This window comes from Lontra canadensis, unplaced genomic scaffold (genome assembly GCF_010015895.1).
Source record: "Lontra canadensis isolate GAN:19392208 unplaced genomic scaffold, GSC_riverotter_1.0 scaffold94, whole genome shotgun sequence".
NCBI classification, from domain to species: Eukaryota; Metazoa; Chordata; class Mammalia; order Carnivora; family Mustelidae; genus Lontra; species Lontra canadensis.
In genome coordinates, this window is record NW_022631088.1 from 790,580 (window position 1) to 813,351 (window position 22,772).

At 44.2% G+C, this 22,772-nt stretch overlaps 1 protein-coding gene across 4 annotated transcripts in view; it reads right to left on the reverse strand.

Annotated features, from left to right (window-relative positions):
• Window positions 1-12,398: 12,398 nt before the first annotated feature.
• NTRK3 (neurotrophic receptor tyrosine kinase 3) overlaps window positions 12,399-22,772 on the reverse strand; it is a 367,285-nt gene continuing 356,911 nt past the window's right edge. For 3 of the 4 annotated variants that reach the window (XM_032836989.1, XM_032836991.1, XM_032836988.1), the window contains 2 exons: window positions 15,779-15,937; window positions 12,399-12,746 (listed from right to left, as the gene is read on the reverse strand). In XM_032836989.1, coding sequence (XP_032692880.1) covers window positions 12,561-12,746; window positions 15,779-15,937 — 345 coding nt within the window. In that variant the 3' untranslated portion in view covers window positions 12,399-12,560. Of the gene's footprint in view, window positions 12,747-15,778; window positions 15,938-20,644; window positions 20,687-22,772 lie in introns of all 4 variants that reach the window. The other variant, XM_032836990.1, reaches the window with a different exon arrangement.

Below are 22,772 nucleotides of genomic sequence, written 5' to 3' on the forward strand. Positions count from 1 at the left end.
TGAAAACAGATACCCAGGCATCACTGAACTGTGCCTTCATCAAAGTGAAAACTCTTTCAGCAGAGGCTGACTTTAGATGGCAGCTCCCCAAAGATGTTTCAAGCTTCCCTTTTTATGCCATTTTAAATGAAAGTAGCCCTGGAGTGACCCTAGTTTTCTTGCAGGACAGAGTTAATGCATTGCCGTAATACTGGTGGGGAAGCTCATCCAAACTACCTTCCCATTCAGTCCCTACTAGCATATTCCCTCATGTGATTCAAGGACCCCAGCTGTTAGAAAAGAAGGCTACAAATGGATGTAGCATGAGGGGCTGCAGAAATTGCCTACTGACTTCTTTTTCCCGATACTGATTATAGACAGGAAATTGATTTGGTTTGCTGTGATTAAAAGCTCCTGAAGGAAATATTTGGGTAAAACTTTACCACATACAGGAACATGGATCCCTGAATTCCTCTCCACCCCTAATTTTAGTGTCACATTCTGAGAAACTGGGCAGAGCTTTTACTATGCTCAAGAGAAGGTCCAAACACATAATCATAAGTGCTTCCTAACTGGCCCCACTCCCCCTTTCAGCCAACACACACACACACACACACACACACACACACACGCACAATCTCAGAAAGTAAAACCTACTTGAGAAAGAACATGATTCTTCCCTTAACAGTGCACAAATCTTTGCCAGAGAAAGCAGGACTGCTGTTTTCTCTCACATTCAAAGTGAGAGTTCTCTTGTCCCGACTTGCTTCCTTTTCATTGTATTTTGACAATGCCCTTGAGCTTATCCGCTATGGCCCACACATATAAACAAGAAGGGTCTTTGATTCTGTGGGGCCACAGAAAATTAACATGGGTCATTTTCAGTTGCTTCCAACTCCACTGGGCTTGGGGGAGACTTTGCTTTCAGACATGAACTATAATCAATCTTTTCCAGCCTTGAAAAGGAAATATCCCGATGGCCCCCCAAGAAAGACTAAATGCTCCAAGAGAGGAAAATTTAAAAAAAATTAAAATAAGTTCATGTTCTTGTTATTACATCAAATTTTCCATATCCAGTGAGTTATTTCTCAAACAGTACCTCTGAAATTCTTAAATAATCATCCTTGTCACTAGGAAGTTACACACTGAAACGGCTTTTTCAAGGCAGGCCTTCACAGTACTGTGAAGGAGGTCATCTCCTCGGGATTATCAGAATGAATTATGGAACACTGCCCTGAACCAGCTTGCCTCCTCCAATTTCACACCATAATTTAAAATCCTAGTCATAACCCAATTTGGATTCTCATTTCAAAGAAAGCTGAAATGCTCTCTGTCTGCTGGACAGCTACAGGGGGAAAATCATCTGGACAGAGTTCCAGCATGGAGATGTGGCTTTTCTATACAAAACAAACAAAAATTGAGCCCAAGGTAAAAAGAGAAAAGAGAAGCCTCAACTTGAGCAAAGTATGTGTGGATCAGTTAGGATTTCAGGTATGTTGCTTTATTCTGATTCCTCTCTCGAGTGAGCAAAACTTTTTTTTTTTTTTTTAAATCATGCAAAGCTCTTAGTTGCATCACACCTGGTTGTGGCTTGAAGATCTAACGGAAATCACACTCCAAGGGTTTAACTTGCCAAGTAGTCACCATTGCAAGGTACTTAAAATAGTGGCTGATGTTGCAAACACCTGGAATTTTTTTAAGGGCTGTAAATGACTTCACTGTTGTAACCTTGGCAATCTGGCCTGGGGATTTACTGTTGGGAGGGGGGGGGGTTCATTTTCTGTTAGATGCATTTCTCAGTGGGAATCCCACTCACACCTATTTGTTGGTGCTCAAGGCTATCAGAAGTGTGGTTGAGCATTTGGTCTCCACTCAGGCAGTTCATTCCATCTTAAGGTTATTTCCCCATGTGCAAAATGCTGGCCCCAGAATGAACGTAATTCTGCTTCAGGATCATTATCACTTCAGGTGCTTCCTGCAAGATTAGTTTTACCACCCAATTTATAATGGAAGCTTCATATAGTCTTCAGTTAAAAAACATTACATTTAAATCTACAGAATCTCATAAAATCGACAATGGATGATACGGAGTTAAATGCAGCGAGAGATGCCATTTTGCTGTAAAACGTTCAGGGTTCCAGGCCCTAGAAAGAAACCTACCAACAATCGCTCTTCAATGACAAAGCCAAATGGGTCGACCATGCTCTTTCTGCTGTATTTTTGTGAAGGTATTCTCCATCTCTCGATGCTCCATGGTCATTCAAAGAGGAACACGCCACTGCTATAAACGAGAAACCAGACTGCCAGAGGGATTTAAGATATTTTAAAAAAAAACCTGATTGCACAACCTCAAAACAAGGTACGTTCCAGAGCAGCTCACAGCTCAGCACCAGCACGCCTCTTTGCAACCCTCACTGCCAGAGAGCAGGTTTTACCCATCGAACACAAGGGGTCCTGAGACACTCACAGAAAACTTGGACAGCCATGACCTCATTGGTGCTCATTAGCACCCTCTGTGACAGGAAGCAGGTTGTTAGCACCTTTTTTTTTTGTTATTGTCTAAGAAACTGAGGCACAGAAGGGATAATGCTTTCCAGCAGGAAGTAGAGCTTAGAGGTCCACTGTCTCCTTTGCCCATCGTCTCCCTCCACCACACTTGCCATTTTATCATAGACTGTATTTAAAATAGACCTGTCTTTTCTAAAGAAATAAAAGTGAAAAAAATTAAAAATTGTATTGAAAATATTAGAAGGAGCCCAGAAAAGAAAACAATATCAAACCATTCCCCAGAGTTATGAAAAAAAATTTATATATATATATATATATATATATATATTTTTTTTAAGTAGGGGTTGGGTTAGATATGACGAATCTGTTCTTAATAAATGTGGATAGTCAGTCACATAAAACATACTGTGTTTTCAGAGCTGTGTCAAGGACAAAGCTGAAGCATCTGTCACTACATAATGTTCTGTGGAATAGAGGGCCTAGTGGCCCAATGATTTCTTCTCCCTCATTGTTCCCTAAAGAAGGGAGCATGTTCTCAGGTTCATTTCTATTCTTATGGTATAAACCTTTCTTGTGCTATCACAGTAAAGATCTCATTTGATAGAAAAAGCCTCTTATCCCCCCTCAAGATTTAGATGCTACAAATCTCTGTGTCAATATTATAGCCACTCCAGGAAATAAATAAACACTCAGACATGTGGGGCTCCTATTCATAAGGGCAGAGGACACTCACACTGGTGGGGGCCTGGGAAACAAAAAAGAAAACCATGGTTTATTATTTATCATGTCTGAAACCATTTATCAGTATATTTAACCACCAGGAAAAAAAAAATAAATTTGAAAAAAGCCAGAGAAATTTGAAGGAAAAGCTGTTTGTAGCAGGCTCTCCTTTCCCAACCCAGCCAGAAGGAAGGAAGGGATGACTTCAAAAAGACAGACTTCGGCATAATAATAGGCTTGTTGTCCCAGAGTCTCTTGTGCAAGAGCCAGTGATGAGGTGTTAATGAGGAGCTAATCACTTGGTCCACAGAGCTGGAAAGAGGCTGGTGGATGGCTGTGAGAGTGTGCTGCTTGCTGCTCGCTTCTCCAGAAACCTAGACTCCATCACCAGTGGGGCTGATGCTCAGGCTAGGAAAGGGGAAGCTGGGGCTGCAGGGCTTCCCCAGACCTACCAGAGAGAAAAGCTGGCCTTTAAGGGGTGGCATCAGGGACAGCAGAAGGACCAGGGGAGTTCAGAGTTTGGATGGCTTTCCACACACAGCAGGTACAAGAGAAGAACTGACTGCAAGATGGAAAGGGGGGTGACTCCGGAGGGTGGGAGGTGTGCACACTTGAACTCAAGGGGACTTGAGAAGGTATGCTTTACCTTCTGATGGCTGCTCAGCGCCTGTGGGCGAAGCAGATGGGCTTGTCCCATCACAGGATGGGACACTCCCCATCACTGGGCCAGAGAAGGGGCGAGTCTGCAACTAGCGGCCCCTTGTACCAAGGACACTTCCACCTCGGGCTGGAGAACTGAGGTGACTTGTGCACAGTCACCCACCAAGTAACACCCAGTCCAGCCTGCTCACTTCTGACCTCAGACACCTTCCGTGTCCTGCAGAACATCTAACCTTCCCAGGGAAAATCAGACCCTTGCCCAGCAATCTCTGATTCAATCTGAATGTTTGAGTTGTCTACCTAATTGCTCCGGCTCCAAGGTAGTTTCAGGAATCTGCTGGAACTGGTTCACATTGCTATCTGTATTTAGCATGCCTTCTTCAAGCCAAATTCAGTGCTTCCCCACCCCCACCCCTCAAAGTTAATTAAATAAAATCCACACTTAGATTCGGTCTGGTTTTCCGTTTCTCTGCGAAAACTAGTCCAACCTTTAAATATGAAGGTTCTGAAAATGTGGGACTTAGTCTCCTTTGAAAAAACCCTAAGTCCATAAATGGTCCACAGTGGAGAAAGTCAAAGGCTGTGTGATATTTTAAAAAAAAAAGAGATGAGCTGTAGATAAGTTTAAGAAGCCACATGCTGGGAGCACATGTATTTGCACTCACAGGCACACGGTGCTCAGCGGAAGAAACACAAAGGCCACACTGGCTTGTTAGATCATGTTGGTGCAAGAGGAGTATAGACGCATTTGAGGGAGGGCACGCATATGTATGCGTGTACACAAGTATCATAAGCAATGAAAATGAAAGATGAATGTCGTTTGCCCTATGTGAGCTTGAGCATGAGAACAAAGCACAACTCATAATTGCTTTTAATAAAGTCACCCAGAGGCTTTGCCTCTATATGATTGTGACATTACTTGGCCCAGAAATCTATTTTCTCCCGTCAATAACCACAACGTCCTTGAGCTGAAAGCTTTCATTTCTCCTAAAGAAATACCTAAGAACATACAAGGAGATCGTTACTCATATTCAAGGCAAGAGGCAAAGTAGGAAAAACAATTTCAGAGAGAATCAGAGTCGTCAAAACCCCAGAGAAATATGTTCTCTGGACTTCACCGTATTCTAAAATCTCGCGGTAAGTTTCCCAAGACACCTGTGATGACGGGGGGGGGGGCACTCTAAGGAGTCGGAAGGGGGAGGAGTTTGAATCTGCGCTAATGGCCTTTTCTTAAGACTTTTCATGTAATGAATAGCCTTCACTTATAGAGAAGTTGTAAATTCAGCTTTAAGATTCCTGCTGGCTGAAGGATTTGGGGTCGTACTGGAGCCCACCACCCCATATGGAGAGAGCTGACAAGCCGGGGCTTGGAGGACAGGTACACACTCTGTCCCACCTAGGAGAAGGAGCTGGGACTGCCTCTCTCATAAGGAACACAGGAAACACCTGCACAGACCCAGAGCAAGTCCTTTGTCCATTAGAGCCCATCTGGCTGCCTTGCCGATCTGTGGCACCCACACCTAGATTTGCTGGCCTGGAGGAGGAAGGCGGGAAAAGCAGGTTCCCTGATGCTGGGCGCACTAATTCTTCATAAACCATTTCACTTTGTGCAACATTGAGATACGCTGCGAAGCTGTTTGTCATCCGCAGACGGGCTTTCATGCCTCGATGTGCAGTCCCCTCAGGGAAAACCGAGACAGTGACAACCACCGTCCCTCCTGCTGAGCAGGAAGCCTGGCTCAGCACTGTGGTCAGAGAAAGGTCGAACTGCCTCTCCTGGGATCAGATCCCTGTCCTGGCTTTTACCCTCCTGCGGGCTGAAAGTTCCTGGCTGGAGGGAGCAGTGGGTGGGGATGGGCTGGGGGATTTGCTGAGGGTGGGCCACGGAAAGTTCCAGATGGGATTTGTGAAGATACAGGACCTGCATCTCAATGAGCTTTGCAGTAAACTTCACCGCACAGAGGTTAATCTAGATGTCAGCATCGTCTGACAGCACCAAAATTACTCCAGGGCAGGGCTCCTTCACAAGTCTTAATATAACAGTCCATTCCATCCTGCCTGCAGGAAATGAAGGTTTTCTGCTTTGTGTGCCGAATCATTCAGCGCCAATTTTCTCACTGTTTGAAGTCCCAACTGTTTGTGGTCCTGGAATTCACCTCACATTAAGACTTGCATGGAGTTTGAGAAGCCGGATTGTCAGTCCCATGGAAGCAAGAGGATAGAGCCAAAGGGGAGGAACAAAAGAAAAAAAAAAAAGAAGAAGAAGAAGGAGAAGGAGAAGAAGAGAAAGCATAAAAAGCATAAAAATGAAAGAAAACCTTGACTGAGATTGACTTTCTTCTGCAGAAAGCAGAAATCAAATCGCCTGGACCGGGTATATTTAGTCACTCCAGAGGTGGGCTCAGGCACATGGGCTGAATGTCACATAGCCGTTAAGTAGGGACAGAGCATGAGGCTTCTCGGAGAAACACACACGACACGGAAGGGAGCTATTTACTATACTCTTCTTAAATGAAGGAATAACTACCAGACCTAGACTTGAGTACTGACCTTTCTCGCTGGGCTTTTGGGAAACTGCATCTAAAAGAACGTCAGAAAATACATCTGGGCTCTCAATCTTCCTTTGGACTTTGGGGAAGGACATCTAAGTCAGCCGGTGTCTAAAGTGAGAAGAAGCCAACCCTTCTCAAAATACGTCAAACCAAAAAGCAAGACCCCTGAGTGCCAAGACATTTCTCAGAAATAGATGCCCAACAAGACTTTCCTCATCTATTATCTTGTTACATCTAGATATTTCTAGCTTTGTTGGCCATGAGTACCTCTTGCGAGCTATGAGCTTGGGCCACAGCACTGCGCACAAAGCGATGATTACCTTGGTGGTTAGAAAAAATTAACAAGCTTACTGTCCTGCCTCTCTGTAGGATGGGAAATAGTTCAACGCACTGGGTTAAGACATCATCCCTACTGCAATATCAAACCAGACCTTGTCTTAAATTTGGAACATAGTTAGCTGAAGAGGAAGGGGAATCTGGTTTTTATTACTCTGATCAAGAATTCCAAGTATTTTGAGAGAACTTTCAATCTCCACGGATCTCCTTGTGAAACCAGAATGTGTCTATGTTGGCACACTGAGACTTGGGCCAGAGAGATCTCTTGTTGCAAACTATAGAATTTTGGGGGACAATCAAGGAAACTATGCTAGAGAAGATTGTATCAGGGAAACAGAGACTCTATCAGAAGCCAAGATTCAGATTCTCAGGGTGGAATAGCCTATGCTCACAGCAAAAGGCCTAACGTCCAAAGTCATGACACAAATATTCACCAAATCCACCAGTCACCTTTCCAAAATAGTATTATCAACATCTCCTATTCTCTCTGTCCCATCCATCCTAGAGGGTGGTTGTACCTGCAGTCCAGGTGAATTCAATGGCGACCCCCAAACGGGGTGTGGTAGAAGTCATTCCTGCCTGGTCATCTATCTGACTGCCAGGAGGAGAGATTCTCAGATGCCCAGAATGTTGTCACCAGCATAATTCACTTCAGAGAACGCCCAAGGATCAAATTTTACAAGATGACAGGTTTCCCAATAACATCTCTGACGAGTTCTCTTAGGCCAGGCCATCTCTGGGTATCTCATTCTGGAGGATTGTAAGGCTCGAAGAGAATCAAGGAATCCATTTGCTGACTCCAAGCAGACTCTCACTGAAGCCAGCCCAGTTAGAGATATAGATACAAGCATACAATTTCTAGGGCCCTACACTTCCACTCAGATGATGCTAATGGTCAGTTCATTCAGCAATCCCAAAGCATTTTCTGGAGTCTATACTGATACCTTAAAAATGATACAAAGACTTGGAATTTCCCTTTAAAACCTATTAAGCGTTGGCCAAAACATTTTATTTGGTATCAGAGAAAAGTTTGGCGCGCCAGGGACCAAAAACAATGTGGCTACAGCACCGAGCCCTGGGCTGCAGATGTCCTTTCTTGCTCTAAGGCAAATACCATGGAGTGTTCTAGCTGGTCGGCTCTGCCAGAGCTGACGATAGCCATCCCAGGGGCATTTGAGGGCAGTCCTCTAGACCTTGGGCACAGGTCTTCAAACTTCTTCACCCAAGAACTATAGATATTTCTTTACTCCAGGCTGTAAGCAAAGCACAGGGAAGGTCCCAAAGCCCAAATTGGCCCTGAAATCACCCCACCTCCAATGAGATAATTCTGCTGCTGTTTGGTTTGGGAAAAAGGATGCCATTCAGTGTTCCGGAAAAGGACTTTGGTGAAGAGTTCACAGCCTAAAATCCTGCCCTCTTTCCAACTTCTTACCCTCTTGAAATAGCATGTGTGGACATGTATCTTTTGGTTTTTGAGATCAGACTGCCAGTGGCCTGCACGAGAGTGGGGCGGGCCTGTCTCTCTAATCATTTCTGCCAGCCTAGGGCGTGTCAGTGTTGAATGGAGAAGCCAGCAAGCTGAGGAGGAGAGCCTGCAGAAGTCAGTCTCGGGGTGGGGGGCGGGGCAGGCCACAGCTGGAGAGCTGGTGGGCCTGGCCCCTTTGCCCCCCAACAAGCAACCTTCCAACCTAACACTCATGGCGTCTTCCCTGTTTGCCTTCTACAATCAATTTCTCGTCCTCAGTAACTTTCCCTCCTCCCCTTCTTTACCTGCCTTTCATTTTCCCTCTTATTTCTAATAAGCAAACAAAACAAACAGAACAGTTGGGACCAGGATTTTTTTTTTTTTTTTTTTTTTAACTGAGAGGGACCTTAAGGATATCTCTTCTAACCTCGTAAATGTCTGGGGTGAGAAATCTGGTACTCTGAGAGATTTGGGGACCGGGCCAACGTCACCTGGGAAACCAAAAGCAAAGCCCAACAGGCTCTCCATGCCACTGCATGCTCCCACCCAAGCTCCCGGGCGTCCTCTGTGGTCTGGGCATACCTGACTCCCTTCTGCTTCTCAGTGGAGTCTTACACAGCCTCAGGATGTCAGCACTCCCATTGGCGATGATTTCTTATAGTATTTAGCACCAAAAATATTTGCACTAGTATGTTCCACAAAGTAAGCATCGCTAGAGAAGAATGGTGAGGTTCAACCTGAAGCCAGGAGGGCCAAGCCTCCTTAGCCACCAGTGGGAAGCCTCTCTCCGGGGACGATCTGGGCATGGTCTGCTGAGGGGAGGGACACAGTCTCTCGTCTGTTAAGAAGAGAAGGTTGAGTGAGTCTTAAGACCCACTCGGGAGCCAAGGATACGATAAGAGGGCAGCATCTGGTTCACATCCAAAGTCAAGAACAGGGAAGACCCTTGGCCATGCCTCCCTACTCCAAGTGACCTCTACAAGCAGGCCACTGTCACTCGGTCCAGGAGGGGATCAGGTGAAGGTGACATGGCCAGGAGGTCAGCCTGGGTGAGCTGGAGTTCCCAGCAGAAGTCACAGCAGGGTCCGCATCCAGCCACACCCTGAGAGCTGCTCTAGCGTGTTTTGTTAAATGGTGAATTTTGACAGGGAGGGGCAAGAGCAGGGTGGACTGGGGTGGCCACACTGGCTGGTGGGATGTCATTTTAAGACTCATTTAACCACAGGAAGCTCTTTGAAAATAAACAGATAAGCAGACCTGGGCCAGCACTTTCTGGGTGGGCAAAGAGACTGGGGGGGGGGGGGGGGGAACGAGACCAGATGTGCCCTGTGGGCCGAGAGTCACCTCAGACATTTCGCACTGTGACGGAGTCACCAAGAAGGAGAGGAGTGTCCCATGGGACCTGTGCGTGTGCAGGTCCACGAGCCCCCAGGGGCAGCGGCCCCGAGGAAGATCCCCCTGGCCTTCCAGGGCACTACCCAGGACCACACAGCACAGTGAGCCCCCGCTGGGAGAATCGAACCATGTCAGACCCTGCAGGGCCCAGAGGTGAACAGAACCTCTCGTTTCACAGACAGGAGACAGAGACACTGGAGAGGGAGCCCCAGCCGCGGCACATCCCCCCCACAGGAGGAATAACATCCTTGGCTTGCCCCCAGGGAGTGCCCACAGCATCTACTCTCTGCTTCCCTCACCCTCCGAAAACCTTTTCACTTTTTGTACCCGCCTTGTCGACGCGTCAACTGTGCGCAGATAGCACAACCCAGGGAGAAAGAAGGCCGGTGCTCCCTCTCCACTCCTCCTTGCTTGGCCATGATCATTCTGGAGAGGCAGACGCTTACGGTGGACACGACGAAGATGCGTCACCATGGGCAGCACGAGGGCCTGTGCAGTCTGACTTTGGTCTCCTTCGAGGCTCCTTAGTCCCAAAGGAACTAGCTTCCCCCTTAGGCCGGGCTGCCTTAGCACCCTGTTGGAAGCCTGGCCTTCCTATTCCCAGCTGCCCCCTGACTTCTAACCCTTTACCCACCTATCAGTGATGAGAGTTCTAGAGACACCGTGAGATGAAGCCACACGGGGCCTGTGTTGGGGAGAATCTGCTTTGGCAGCAACTGGAGCCCTTGAAGCCTCACAGCTACCAGAAGACCCTTCCCCCTCAAAGCCCTCCCTCCATGAGCAGCTTTGGCTCAGGGACCCCACTCAGCATGAGACTCCATACGTAGCTCATCCTGTAATAACAGCCCCGGAAGAGACTCAGAGCCTCCAGGCAGAAAGACAGAGGGATGACGGCCACAGGACAGCAAAGGCTTCCTCTGACGTGGTTGATCCACTGGGCTCTTCTCAAAAGTCCTCAGGGCTGGGAGGCCGGCATGGGGCCAAACCCATGCCAAGCTCTGGATCCCCTCCCAGCCCAGCCGAGCGGCCTCCCTGATCCCCTACCCCCAACCGAGGCCGGTAGTCCCAACACAGCTCTTTTCTATTTGAATAAAAACATTTGTGGGTCTTTAAAAAAAAAAAAAAAAAAAAGGGGGAAGCAAAACCACAAACACAGGATTTAGTCCTGAAGCCCACAGGGATGTCTGTGCTGCCTCTGACCAGGCCAGTCAGGCCACCCACAGCCCCTCACACTGGCAGGGCCGGCCACAGGCCAGTCCGATAGGTAGCTCTGTGCTTGGGGTGAGGGGCTGGGGCCAGTGAGCTGAGATGGGCCTGTCCTCCCTCCAGCAGGAGGGCTCTGGGGGCCAAGGCCACTGCCTTCCAATGGCATTTCCTGATTGTGTGTCCAGGAGGCCCAGGGATCTGCCCGTTACAGCTCTCGCCAGCAGCGGCCAGGACCCCCGCCCAGAAGCCTCCTTCTCACTCTCCGGTCAGGGCTCCGTCCTCATTAAGATGCCAAGCCTGCGGCCCTAGCCGCGCAGGGGACACCTCCCAGAGAAGCCTCAGCCCCTCCCCCACCCCCGGCCAACAAAAGCGATTTTTCAGCCCCTGAGCGTTCGCAGCAAGCTCAAAGGCAGATGCATCAATCCTTCCAGGGGCTGGAAACGTGAGGAGAATGCCAAGGGCCCGGTGCAGGTGCCATCTCCACTGCCGGCTCCGGCCCAGTCCACGGCCTTGCTCTCGGGAACAAGCACTGCCCCACGCTCTTGCTAGTCCTGGCTTTCTTCCCTGGCAGCGAGGTGGCCCTGGGACGTGCGAGAAGCCCAGGAAGTAGGGCTGGAGATGGAGGGCAGGCATGATGAGACACAAACGCCACAGAGGGGCACATGTTACAATGACCTACAAGGAACCAAGTCTCCTGCTGCTGGAACCCTGCTGTGTCCGCACTCATGGGCAGCATGGGGCGCGTTCCCTATGCCCCGAAACTCCCCCAAAAGCCCTCATGTGGGAGGCGGGACCGAGGAGTCTTCCAGTGAGGAAAAGATGGGAGGCAGTGACAGGGAGGGTTCTTCTGTGGTTAAGTCCAGAACGTCCAGTTCTTGAAGTTCAGAGAACAGATGATACGTCTCTTTCCAATGGAGGAAGGAACTTGAGCATGGTGTACACTCAAGACGGAGGTGGTCCATGGTCACCATTGATTGGGGGCTCATTGGTTGTCCAGTGTTTAGTGGTAGATGCCCTCATTGACTTCCAAAAGCATCAGGACTCTACTTTCTAGAATGGACAAATTGGAGAATTGTCTTGAAGCAGAGGAAAGGGGGAAGGTGTGGAGCCACAGTCAGGGGAGATGGGAGGCATTCCAGAGGCCCCTGGGGCGGTGTTACTTCCTGCTATATCCCAAGGGCTACAGTCACGGTCAACCCACGCACCTGTGCGGATCTCAGGGGCGGGGGCGGGGTAGACCACCTGCGTGGGTCATCACCTGCACAGCGGTGATCCATCCCCGCTCCTCTGGTCCCAGCGCAGCAAAGGCCATCTCTGCGTCATCGGGGCCTCCGGCCCCAAACAGTTGGAGCCACAGAACCAAGGGCCCCAGCTTCCATCAAAGGGGACTTCCATTCGTGTTCGTAAGATTTTTCTGAGTTGTTGTTACAGTCTTATGGTTTCTGTATCAGCAGTTTATCTCTGTATAAGAGAAGGTATCTCTCTGTGGATATAGATAGATAGATAGATATATAAATATATATATATATATATGTATATATATATTCGCCAAACTGCCTTACAGATTTTTCTTTCACTTTTTTTTTTTTTTCAGTGTTGTATGTGTAGCAGGCACTTGAGTTTATATGAAGATGTTCGCTTCGGTCAGGATGGAAGAAAGGAGTGTGAGGCGGACGAGGGGCGATGTGAGGCCAGGAGAGGGAGGCCACAGAGTACGCATCCGTGACCACCAGCTGCCGCTAGCCAAGGATGTCCAGGTAGATGGGGGCGGCCTTCCCCAAAGCATGGAGGACTTTGTAGATCTCCTTGATGTTCAGCCGCTGCTGGGGCTCCCTCTGCCAGCACCCCAGCATGACGTCATACACCTCTTTGGGGCAGACCCGGGGCCGCTCCAGCACACGACCTTGGGTGATGCACTCGATGACCTGAAAAAAATAAGGACAGGCAGGACATTAACATCCAAAGCTCTCCTGGACCCTGGGGCTTCCACGCAGCAGCAGGTGGGGACTGCATGAAGGAGTTTCAGTGCAGACCCGGAGTGCCCACCTGCACAGTGGAAGGCTGACTGCAGACAGCACCGAGTCTGCCATCCGCCCTGGGCAGGCTGCTGGCTGGCCGCGCTCACCATTGCCCTTCATGCCCCACCTCTTGGGCCAGGCCTTCACAGACTCCCCCATGCACTCTACCCTGTACTTGACTCCTCTCTAGTCCTGAATCTCATCTGGGTGCCACACGCCAGTGGGGACTGGCACCTGAACTGTCCCTCCCCTCTCATGAGCCTGGGTGACTGTGAGGCCCCCTTGAAGGCACTCTGCACCACCCAGCCCCTCCTTGCCTTCCTCCCCTTAGCTCCCACCCCCTGGCTGGCTCCCTTCCCACTCTCAGCCTCTGTGCATAGCATCAGGCTTCCCTCGAGGCCACCATGCAGTTCCCTTTCTCGGCGAGGCCCTGCGTCCCCTGCTCTTTGCACTAACCCCCGTATTTGGCTTCTGTTAAAGTCCTTCCCATCAGAACTACTGCTCGATTCACCACCGTCCAGTTCAGTGGTCAGCACAGGTCAGTGAAACTGACAGGGCCTCAGCATGCTCGTCTGAAAGATGGGGAGTCAGTGTGTGCCTCGACTACCTCCTGCGTAAATGTAAGGCCCAAATCCGGCCAAGAGCATGAAGCGTGGCCTGACGTTCCACAGGGGAGGCCCTAAGGAGGAGTAAGAAGGAAACAACATATGGCGGGACCAATCCCAGCGGAAGGACCCGGCCCGTAACCCACACTTCATTTCCAGGTTCTCAAAGGCACTTCTTTGCTGACATTGAACTCGTGACTTTTCAAGTTTTCATCTTCCTCATCGGGGATAGGTTTTTCATGTCTCCCTAACCCGATCACTGTGAAACCTTGAGCAACTTACTCCAAACTCCAGCGTCCTCATTGGAGATGGGTTGGAATGATAAAACGTGAGGACTCGTGTCAAGTCAAGGTCCTCCGGTGTCCTTGCCCCTATCCGTCTGTGTTTAGTTGGGCAAGGGAAGTGTCTTTTGTCTCCTTTATCTCCCCATGCTGCCCCCAATAGCGACCCATCTGGGGCATTGTCATGTCACCCTGACCCCAGGACAGGCTGTCAAGCCCCCAAGTGTCAGCACTTTCCTGGTCCTATTCACCCTGGGGTCAGTGCTGGCCCATGAGGCTCGTTTTCATGCCAGCCTGATCGGTCTCTAGCCACTCAGATTCTCCATTCCTATTAGAGCCCTGTTTCCACCCTCCATTACCTTCACCTCCGGGAAAAGGGACCCAGTTCAGACTGCAGCAGCTGCTAATGCTACGATCGAAAGTACTCACTAGCGCCTCCTCTGGTGGGGGGCTCTCTGGCTTGTCAACCTCCATAAGGAAACCCAGGATCAGGAGCTCACAGTACTTGGCTGCTCCTGGCCTCAGAGTGGGACAGACAGGTGGCTGGGGTCAGAAAGCCCACGTCCAGGCCAAAGCCTCACCAAACTGTGCTAGAAATGATCTGAAACACCTTGTTGGCTGCTATGAGCCGGCTTGGATCTCCAGGGCAGATCTCTTACGGATCAATAGTACCATCTTTAATGGGGCCACCAAACCACGTGGAGGCTGTGTGTACTTGTGTGCACGCATGTTTGTGCAGGAGTGTGTATGTGTGCATGTACTCAGGTACATGTGTGCTTGTGTGCTTGTGTGTGTGTGTATGTGTGTGTTTACTACCAATCCCACACCCCAGGAAAACAGCAACAATTCTTTCGAGAAATTCTTTCGAAACACGGCAACAAGTGGGCTCTGATACATACTCTTCTTTTTTTTTTTTTTTTTAAGGTCGTTAAAATGTTTTGTCCCATTTTGGGAAATGTGGTTAAGACTCATTCAGCTTGTGATGGACCGGATACTACAGATTTTAAAGAAATATCTTCTTTTCAGTCTCTGAAACTCACCAGTTAGGAAAGCAAAGAGGAATACATCCCTCAAAAACAAAGACACTTTCTTGAGTATTCAGATAAGATTGCAATATTAAAAGGCCCTTGTGTTCATGTTTTCATAGAAAACAGAAGACCATAAAAATAATTGCAATCTCTTAGAGGTCTGCTTGGTTGAGAATCTGAGCCTATTACTGTCTATTAACTATACTGAATTCTCCAGGGCAACACGAGTCTGGTCCGGACATAAATGAGAACCATCCTGACTGGCTTTGGAGGCAGGAGTCCTGTGACCATGGCCCATGCCTTCTCCGTGCCACAGAAGCTCCCATCTGAGTCTCTGGCCAGTCCTCTCCAGTCTCCCTAGCTGTTTCCTTGCCTTTGCCCTGAATCTCAACAGGTATTTGTGTGGAAAGTGCTGAGTTAATACAGCCAAAGTGCTTAGAACAGTACGTGGCACTAAATGTTAGCTATTGTGAAAATTTGATTACTGATATTATTATTATTATTATAAATCAAAATTATAAAAGCACATAATGTGCTTATTATTATGATGTTTACCATGATGAGACCCTTTATTCCTGGAAGCCCACACATATCAATAACGGGAAAATTTGCCTTCCTCATCCACCCCTGTCTGCCCAATCCAGGCCTGGCAGGCCTCAAACCTTTGGGAATCCAGATTCTTTGGGTGTTTCCATAGATGGCACAATTGAAAAACTCAGAGTTGTTCTTTGTTTTTGTTTTCTGTCTTAGGGAGACATTTGTGATTTTTGAGTGTTGCAGGACAAACAGGACCGTGACTCACATCTCAATTTAGACGTCTGATTTCATGCTTTCTTGACAATTACACCACACTTCCTACAACTCTGATGTTTTTCGTCCTAAGAAGCTCTCCCCTCTTGCTTATGGCTACATTTGCCCACGAGGTCCAAACACCACCTCATGTTCTGCAGGCTGTGTCTAAATCCTGAGATCACTCCTATCTGCCTTCCCTCAGACGGAGGATCCCAGCTACGCCCATTCTGTACCTCTGTGTTCGAGAGCTGGAACCATGGCTGCTTTCCATAGGTGAAGATCTCCCAAAGGATCACCCCGAAGCTCCACACATCACTCTCCGTAGTGAACTTCCGGTACATGATGCTTTCAGGGGGCATCCAGCGGATGGGAAGCATGGTGTGTCCTCCCACCTAGAAGGGGTCAAGACAGAGGCACACGCAGAGTGACCCGTTAGCCAGAATCAGTCATTGCCTGTCTGCACTGTTCGTAAGTAGACGTGCCCTCGATGCCTCTTAGTCTAAGATAGCCATGACCTGAACTTGATGTAACGGGGGTCAGAGGCTCCGTGAAGGTACTGACAGCCAAGGTCTACAATACTGGGGGTTAGCTAGAGTAGCAATTAGAGATACTCCCTAAGGAAGGTAGGTTCCTTGGCATGGAGCTTAGAGAAAGATTGCAAGATGATTTGGGGTGGGAGAGGTTTTAGAATCTGGTACTATAGGGAACCTAACCTCGAAAAGAGGCCCACAGGGAGGTCAGCAGAATCCCTGAGGGAGGTCATTGAGTACCTGAGTATTTGCAGACATCGGGTTGAACTCCTTGGCCAGGGTGATTAAAGCACAGAATTATCCAAGGGCATCCAATCTGTAGAACTGTGACCTGACCTTCTATCTGACGATCCTGAATTTCTCACTGTACCTTATGTCTCAGTGTTTCAAGTGAAGGGGACAGGGAAGTTCCAAATGTATGGAAGACCACATGCTCATAGGAAATCAGTGAAAAAGGCCTGTGAGAAAGGTCTCTTTTAAAATGGCGTAAGGTTGGGGCACCTGGGGGCTCAGCGGGCTAAGCCTCTGCCTTCAGCTCAGGTCATGATCTCAGGGTCCTGGGATGGAGTCCCGAATTGGGCTCTCTGCTCAGCGGGGAGCCTGCTTCCTCCTCTCTCTCTGCCTGCCTCTCTGCCTGCTTGTGATCTCTCTGTCAAATAAATAAATTAATTCTTTTAAAAATTTTTTTAAAAATGTAATGGCCTAAGGAGATCTGTCTGGGGGTCTACAGATCTGACAGTCAAGGACAAGAGGAAGTGACTGACATTCAGGATACCCTTTCCTGAGGAAACATTAGGGAAATCCTCAGGGCCCCCAGCAGGCTAGAGGTATTAGCATAAGTGGAAGAAAATTCACAGCATGTTTTAAAACTCAGGAACTCACTGCATCGTTAGTAAACAGAATATCAGAAATGGGAACTTTTGGCTCGCCCATAGAATTTGTTGTCAGAAAAGTGCTTGCCATTGATAAAAAGAGCTCTCTATAAATTTCCTGATGAACTATTAATTATAAGTTCTCTATGGCGGGTCCGTTGGAGGGACAAGGATAATGAATACCTAAGAAAGAATGACTTATTGGAAAATGGCCAATCTTATTTCTAAGAAGGAAAATGACATTTGCTTTATCCACTTAAAATATTTTAGGAGATAAATGATGATAAGGATTTGCAGAAGCTGTCTTCAACCTGGGATTTTAAAATCAAGACAGCTCTGTGTCATGTGCCAAAGACAAAGGAAGGGGTTTCTTTCAGACAGGCAAAGACTCAGAAAGCTTAGCACTTCTAGTTCTTCAGAAAACAAAGGAGCAGAAATTGAGGATTGCTCCAGAAAAACAGAAAAAAAAAAAAATCTAAAATAGACAATAACTGGGAACATAACAAATAATGTAGAGCATATAAGTCACAAAAACGCAATTTAAATCTAAGTAGTGTTCGCTAATTTGGTAGTAAAATGTAATACAATCACTAATAAAGTCTTCCTGTAAAATAGAGACGTAAAGTAAATAATAATCCCAATAATGCTAAGAGTACTACGACTGTTACTGTTAACTCTACTGCTCTGGAATGAAACCTTCAGGTAATTTCAGCCATCAGTACATAGAAGAACAGGAAGAGGAATCTTTAGAAGCCTGACGAAGGCTTTGCCTTTTAGGGAGGGAAAGCGAGTTTACAGACAGTCATCAATTGTTGATTACAAGAGTTTCAATTTTTAAATTTGCTTGCTAAAAGTTTCAAGTGCCTCCTAAAAGAACAGAAATAGTACATATAGCTTCCAAACCAGTTTTTAGAAAAGAGGACCAAAAATCTCTAACCAATACAAAAAAAAAGACAAAAAAGAGGGACTGGCTAATGATGTTGAAGGCACACTATGAAAAAGAAGCTTAAATAATATCTTTGCCTATCATTTATATATTTTATACAAAGATAATAATAATATCTTTGTAATCATTTGTATGTAATACAGACACTATATCCAAATGGGTTATATTGTCTCTTAAATAAGAGAAAATTTATGTTAAAAAAATAAAGATGTGTGTTATTTAGAAAAGACATGCACAGAAGAAAAGAGCAGAAAATATTAAGAATGAAAGGATGCAAAAAGACAATAAAAAGGAAAAAATGAACAGATATTAAACACGTATATTTGATATACACAATATATGATTTAAATGTATAATATTGAATATATAAAATGCCGCCTATTAACATGTGGAAAAAAATTTAGAATGCCAAGAATTAAAAGGAGAAAACGTAATTTACATCATATTTCAAGATGGCAAAATCCAGCATTACAGTAATTATGAATTATCAGGCTCCAATAACATGGCAACAAAAATGCAAAGAGTAAAAATAGGCTATAAACCAAAGGAAACTGACAAAACTACCATTATAAGTGGAAAATCAAAACACTTCTTTCACAAATGGACAGATCAAGAAGACAAGATAATTGAAGAGACATTTTAAAAATACAGATAATCGGTTTTAATTGATAGCTATGAGCATTGTGATTCTGTATCTTTCAGCCTCCCTGAAGAGTTGAAAATTATTTTCCATTATCTGAAACAATTTATAAAACCAATCACATATTATACCTTCAAGGAAAGCTGAAATACCAAGAGGAAGACCACAGTAAACATAAAATAAAAATGGGAAACATTTTTTGTGCCAAATAGAAGTTCACAACAAAAGAATATTTTTTTAAACTTTCTCTTTGAGCAATTAAAAAACTATTTGATAAAGGAATAATTGAAAATTAAATATAAAACTATTTATTATGATAATTAAATTGGTATTCATTGAAGCCTATGAAATATAGTTAATTTTTAAATTATAACCTGTAAGCACTTATTTTTAAAATAGTTAATAAATTAAAATGTGATTCAACAACAAAGGTAGTAAAGACCTATATGATAATAGAAAGAAAGAAGAAATAAATAACAAAGATAAAATGAAGAATTAGTATAAAAGAAAGCAAAGCAAAACATCCAGCTGAAAGGGAAAAAATTTTAAAAGGAGACTATGTGTACACAATTAATTGGTAGTTCTTTAAAAGTAATATAACCCTTTGGCAAGGTCAGTAAAAGACATAGAGGAGACAAATGTAAAATGTTAAAAATACAACAAAAAATTTGGAAATAAAGGTGTCATAATTGATTTACTAGAAAAAATTAATGAAAAAAGAGAGAAGTAGAAAATTCAAACATGAAAAACAATTACAATTATAGTAAAAATTCTATGCATTAAAAAAGTACAAGATCCAAATGATTTTTTGGGCAAGTTCTGCTAAAATTTTTTATCCTATTTATACTTTTCCAAAGCAAAAAATAAAAAATAAAAAAGTTAGAAACTTTCTGAATTGACTTTCTGTGATTTGAATATTTCTGATGATAAGATCAGTCAAACATAGCATATAGCCTTAAATACATGAAAACAGCCATAGATATTTTATCTATACATGTGTAAAATTATGTTATGAATATAGCCTCCAAATATGAATAAAATATTATATACTGAACCAGCAAGGTATTACAAGAACTCCATATCATAACTCAACAAGATTTATAACAGAAATGCAAGAATGCCTCAGCCCTAAGAAATCTAGTGTTTAATTCACTAAATTAAGAGATAAAAGAAGAAAATCCATCCTTTCAAAAGATGCCAAAAATTTCCAACACATTTTCCTGACTAAATGCCTGAATTCATTAGCAAAGGTAACTTCCTTTATTTAACACACTGACAATTAAATGTGCTAATAAAACTTTAGAAGCACAGAAAAGTATATTCTTTCACTGATTTTACACAATACTGTTGATATGGTCCTAGCCAATGCAATAAAGCAAAAATAAAAACAAGGTAGAAAACTGAAAAGGAAGAGTCAAAAACCGCTGCATACATATGATTAAGACTTATTCAAAGTATTAACTAAAAAGCAATTAGAATCATTACACGATTAAGCCACCCAGATATAAAATGAACCTACAAAAATCAGACTATCCTCATACACCAGTCATAACAAATTCAATGCAAAATAAGATCGTATAATAGCAACAAAAAATTATAATTCCTAGGCATAAACCTTAGCCGAAAACAAACAAGGTCTAGTTAAAGAAAAGTATTGAAAAACATAAAAGATTTTAATATATGGAAAAATATGTCATTTCCTTGAATAGGAAGACTCAGTATCCTAAATCTCTCATTCCTCCCTCAAATTAGTCTGCAAATTCAACACAAGCTAAATGAAAACCCCAATGGAATGATGTATGGAAATTGACAGGATGGTACCAAAGTTTGTCTGGAGGAATAAATACTTGATAAAAATGAAGATCTATTTGAAATAGAACCACAGGGGAGATTTACTCTATCAGATTGCAAAACATATCATAAAACTACAGGAATGAGCACACTGTGTTACTGGCATAGATATAGACAAATTTTACTGATCAATGGAACAAAATAGAGTCCAGAGGCAGACCCATGTATAATATCAGAATTTAATATATGAAATGATGGGTTAGTAATCAAAGTGTTGGGACAATGAACTATTCATTTGAAAAGTACACTTAGATACCTACCTCACACCATATACAAAAATCATTTCCAGATGGATTAAAGAGCTAAACATAAAAACAAAACAATAATAATATTAGAAGAAAACTTAGAATAGTATCTCTATAACTCAGGAGAAGGAGGTCTTCCTAAATAAGACTCACGTTCAAGAAGCCATAAAGGATAGTATTTTAGCGATACAACTTGCAAAAACCAAACACTTGTTGCATGGCAAAATACAAAATAAGTACAGTTAAAAGACAAATGACAGAGGAAATATTTGCAATATATGTAACCAAGAATTAAAATCCATATATCATAAAGTTTTCCTTTAAATTAGTTTTAAAAAAGCAACCCGACCAAAAAGAAAAAGTGCGTAAAGGGTAGAGCAGATGATCCACAAAAGGGCTACGAATGAGCACAAACATACGGAGAGATGCCAGTTAAAGCAACAAAGAGACACATTTTTGAATGTCATATGAAAAAACTTGATACTGTCTAGTGCTTGAAAAGGTACGAAGACAGAGTTATCCTGAAGTGTCTCTGTGGCTTTGCAACGGCTGTCCACACTGAAGATGTTGAGTGCCTTTTAACTCAGTAATTTTACTTCTAGGAGTCTTAGAAAACATTTGCTCCTATAAGCAAAAATAATTGGTGGAAGGAGATGTTTATTTCATTAAATAAATTATTTCATTAAACACATTAAGGACACATTTGATGTGTCATTAAACACACATTTGTAGTGGTTAAAAGGAAAATAGTGGAGTATGTGTAGTGATATGTAAATAGGTCTAGAATACCTTAAATGAAAACGTAAGACATTAAATATATATATATATTAGCATTCTAATTCATGTAAAAATGTGTCTACATAAGCAAGTACATTAAAAGGGAATAAATGCATAGAAAAAGTCTATAAATGCATAGAAAAAGATCCAGAAATAGAGTTATTAAACTAATGTTTCCTCCCGAGAAGGAAGTGAGAGTGGAGTGAGCACTGACCAAAGAGAGAAGCCCATTTCTTTTCTATATGTCCTTCTATGCTGTTTGTAATTTTATCATGATCATATGTCACGTTTAAAATGTTTAAAAACTATAAAAGGAAAAAGCAAACATCTGAGTAAAGGAAAACCAGTGGACCCAATTTATGTATGTTCTGTCTCCAAAGATGATGTGTGTAAAGAAAAAGTAACTTTGTGATAGAATTTTGTAGAATAGCTTATTTGATCTGGTTTCTTGGTGAAAAATAAAATAAAATATAGAAACATTCCTTCTGATGAAAAATTTTAAGTCATAGATTCCTCCAAACTGATGCTGGTATTTGCCTCATTTGATGATTTTTTTTTTAATAAATTCAGAAGAGGTGTTCCAGACTGAAATCTCCAAATTTACAGAGAGAGAGAGAGAGAGAGAGTAATTCAAGTGTGCTGGTGTAAACCTTGATAAGCGTAAGTGTTTGGGAATAAAAGTATTAGAAAGGCATTAAGTGGCTGCAGGGACCCCACTAAGAAAAATTTTATCAAGATGTTCACCACCAATGTGGGTGAAATTTATCAGGCATTCCTCTGGAAGTGGACTAAAATATTTCAAGAGGCCAGTAATCAAACAAAAAGAGCAATAAATCGGGAGTCAGAGGTGCTGGGCTGTGACATGAACTTAGACAAGCATTCAACCTCTTTGAGTTTCAGTTTTCTCATCTTCAACATAGGAATCAAGCAATGCCCCCACTTAAAGAAAGATGAGGTGTACAGAATGCCACTGAGTGTCGTTAAATGCAACAGTATATCCATAAAATGCAAGGACTGTTCACTCTGTGTCCTTATATGCTCATGGGCAGCATAATAAACTTAATTTCCTGGCTTCCATATTCCCCATAAAGACCCACCTAGCCTACACTGATTTTCCTCCAGGAAAAAAATCTACAACCTTCTCCTGCATCGGAGAGAGTTAGTCTGGGAAAGGTAGTGGTTAAATCCTTCACTAGCAAAAAATATGGACAAACGGTCCCATGGTAAAACCTAACCAGACAGGCGATGGGCTGACATAATCATCTTCATAAGAATAATGCCAATGTAGGCACACTGAGTACCAGCCACACATCCCTCATTTCTTCCCATGATACACGACTGATTTCCCTAGTATCCCCATTTCACA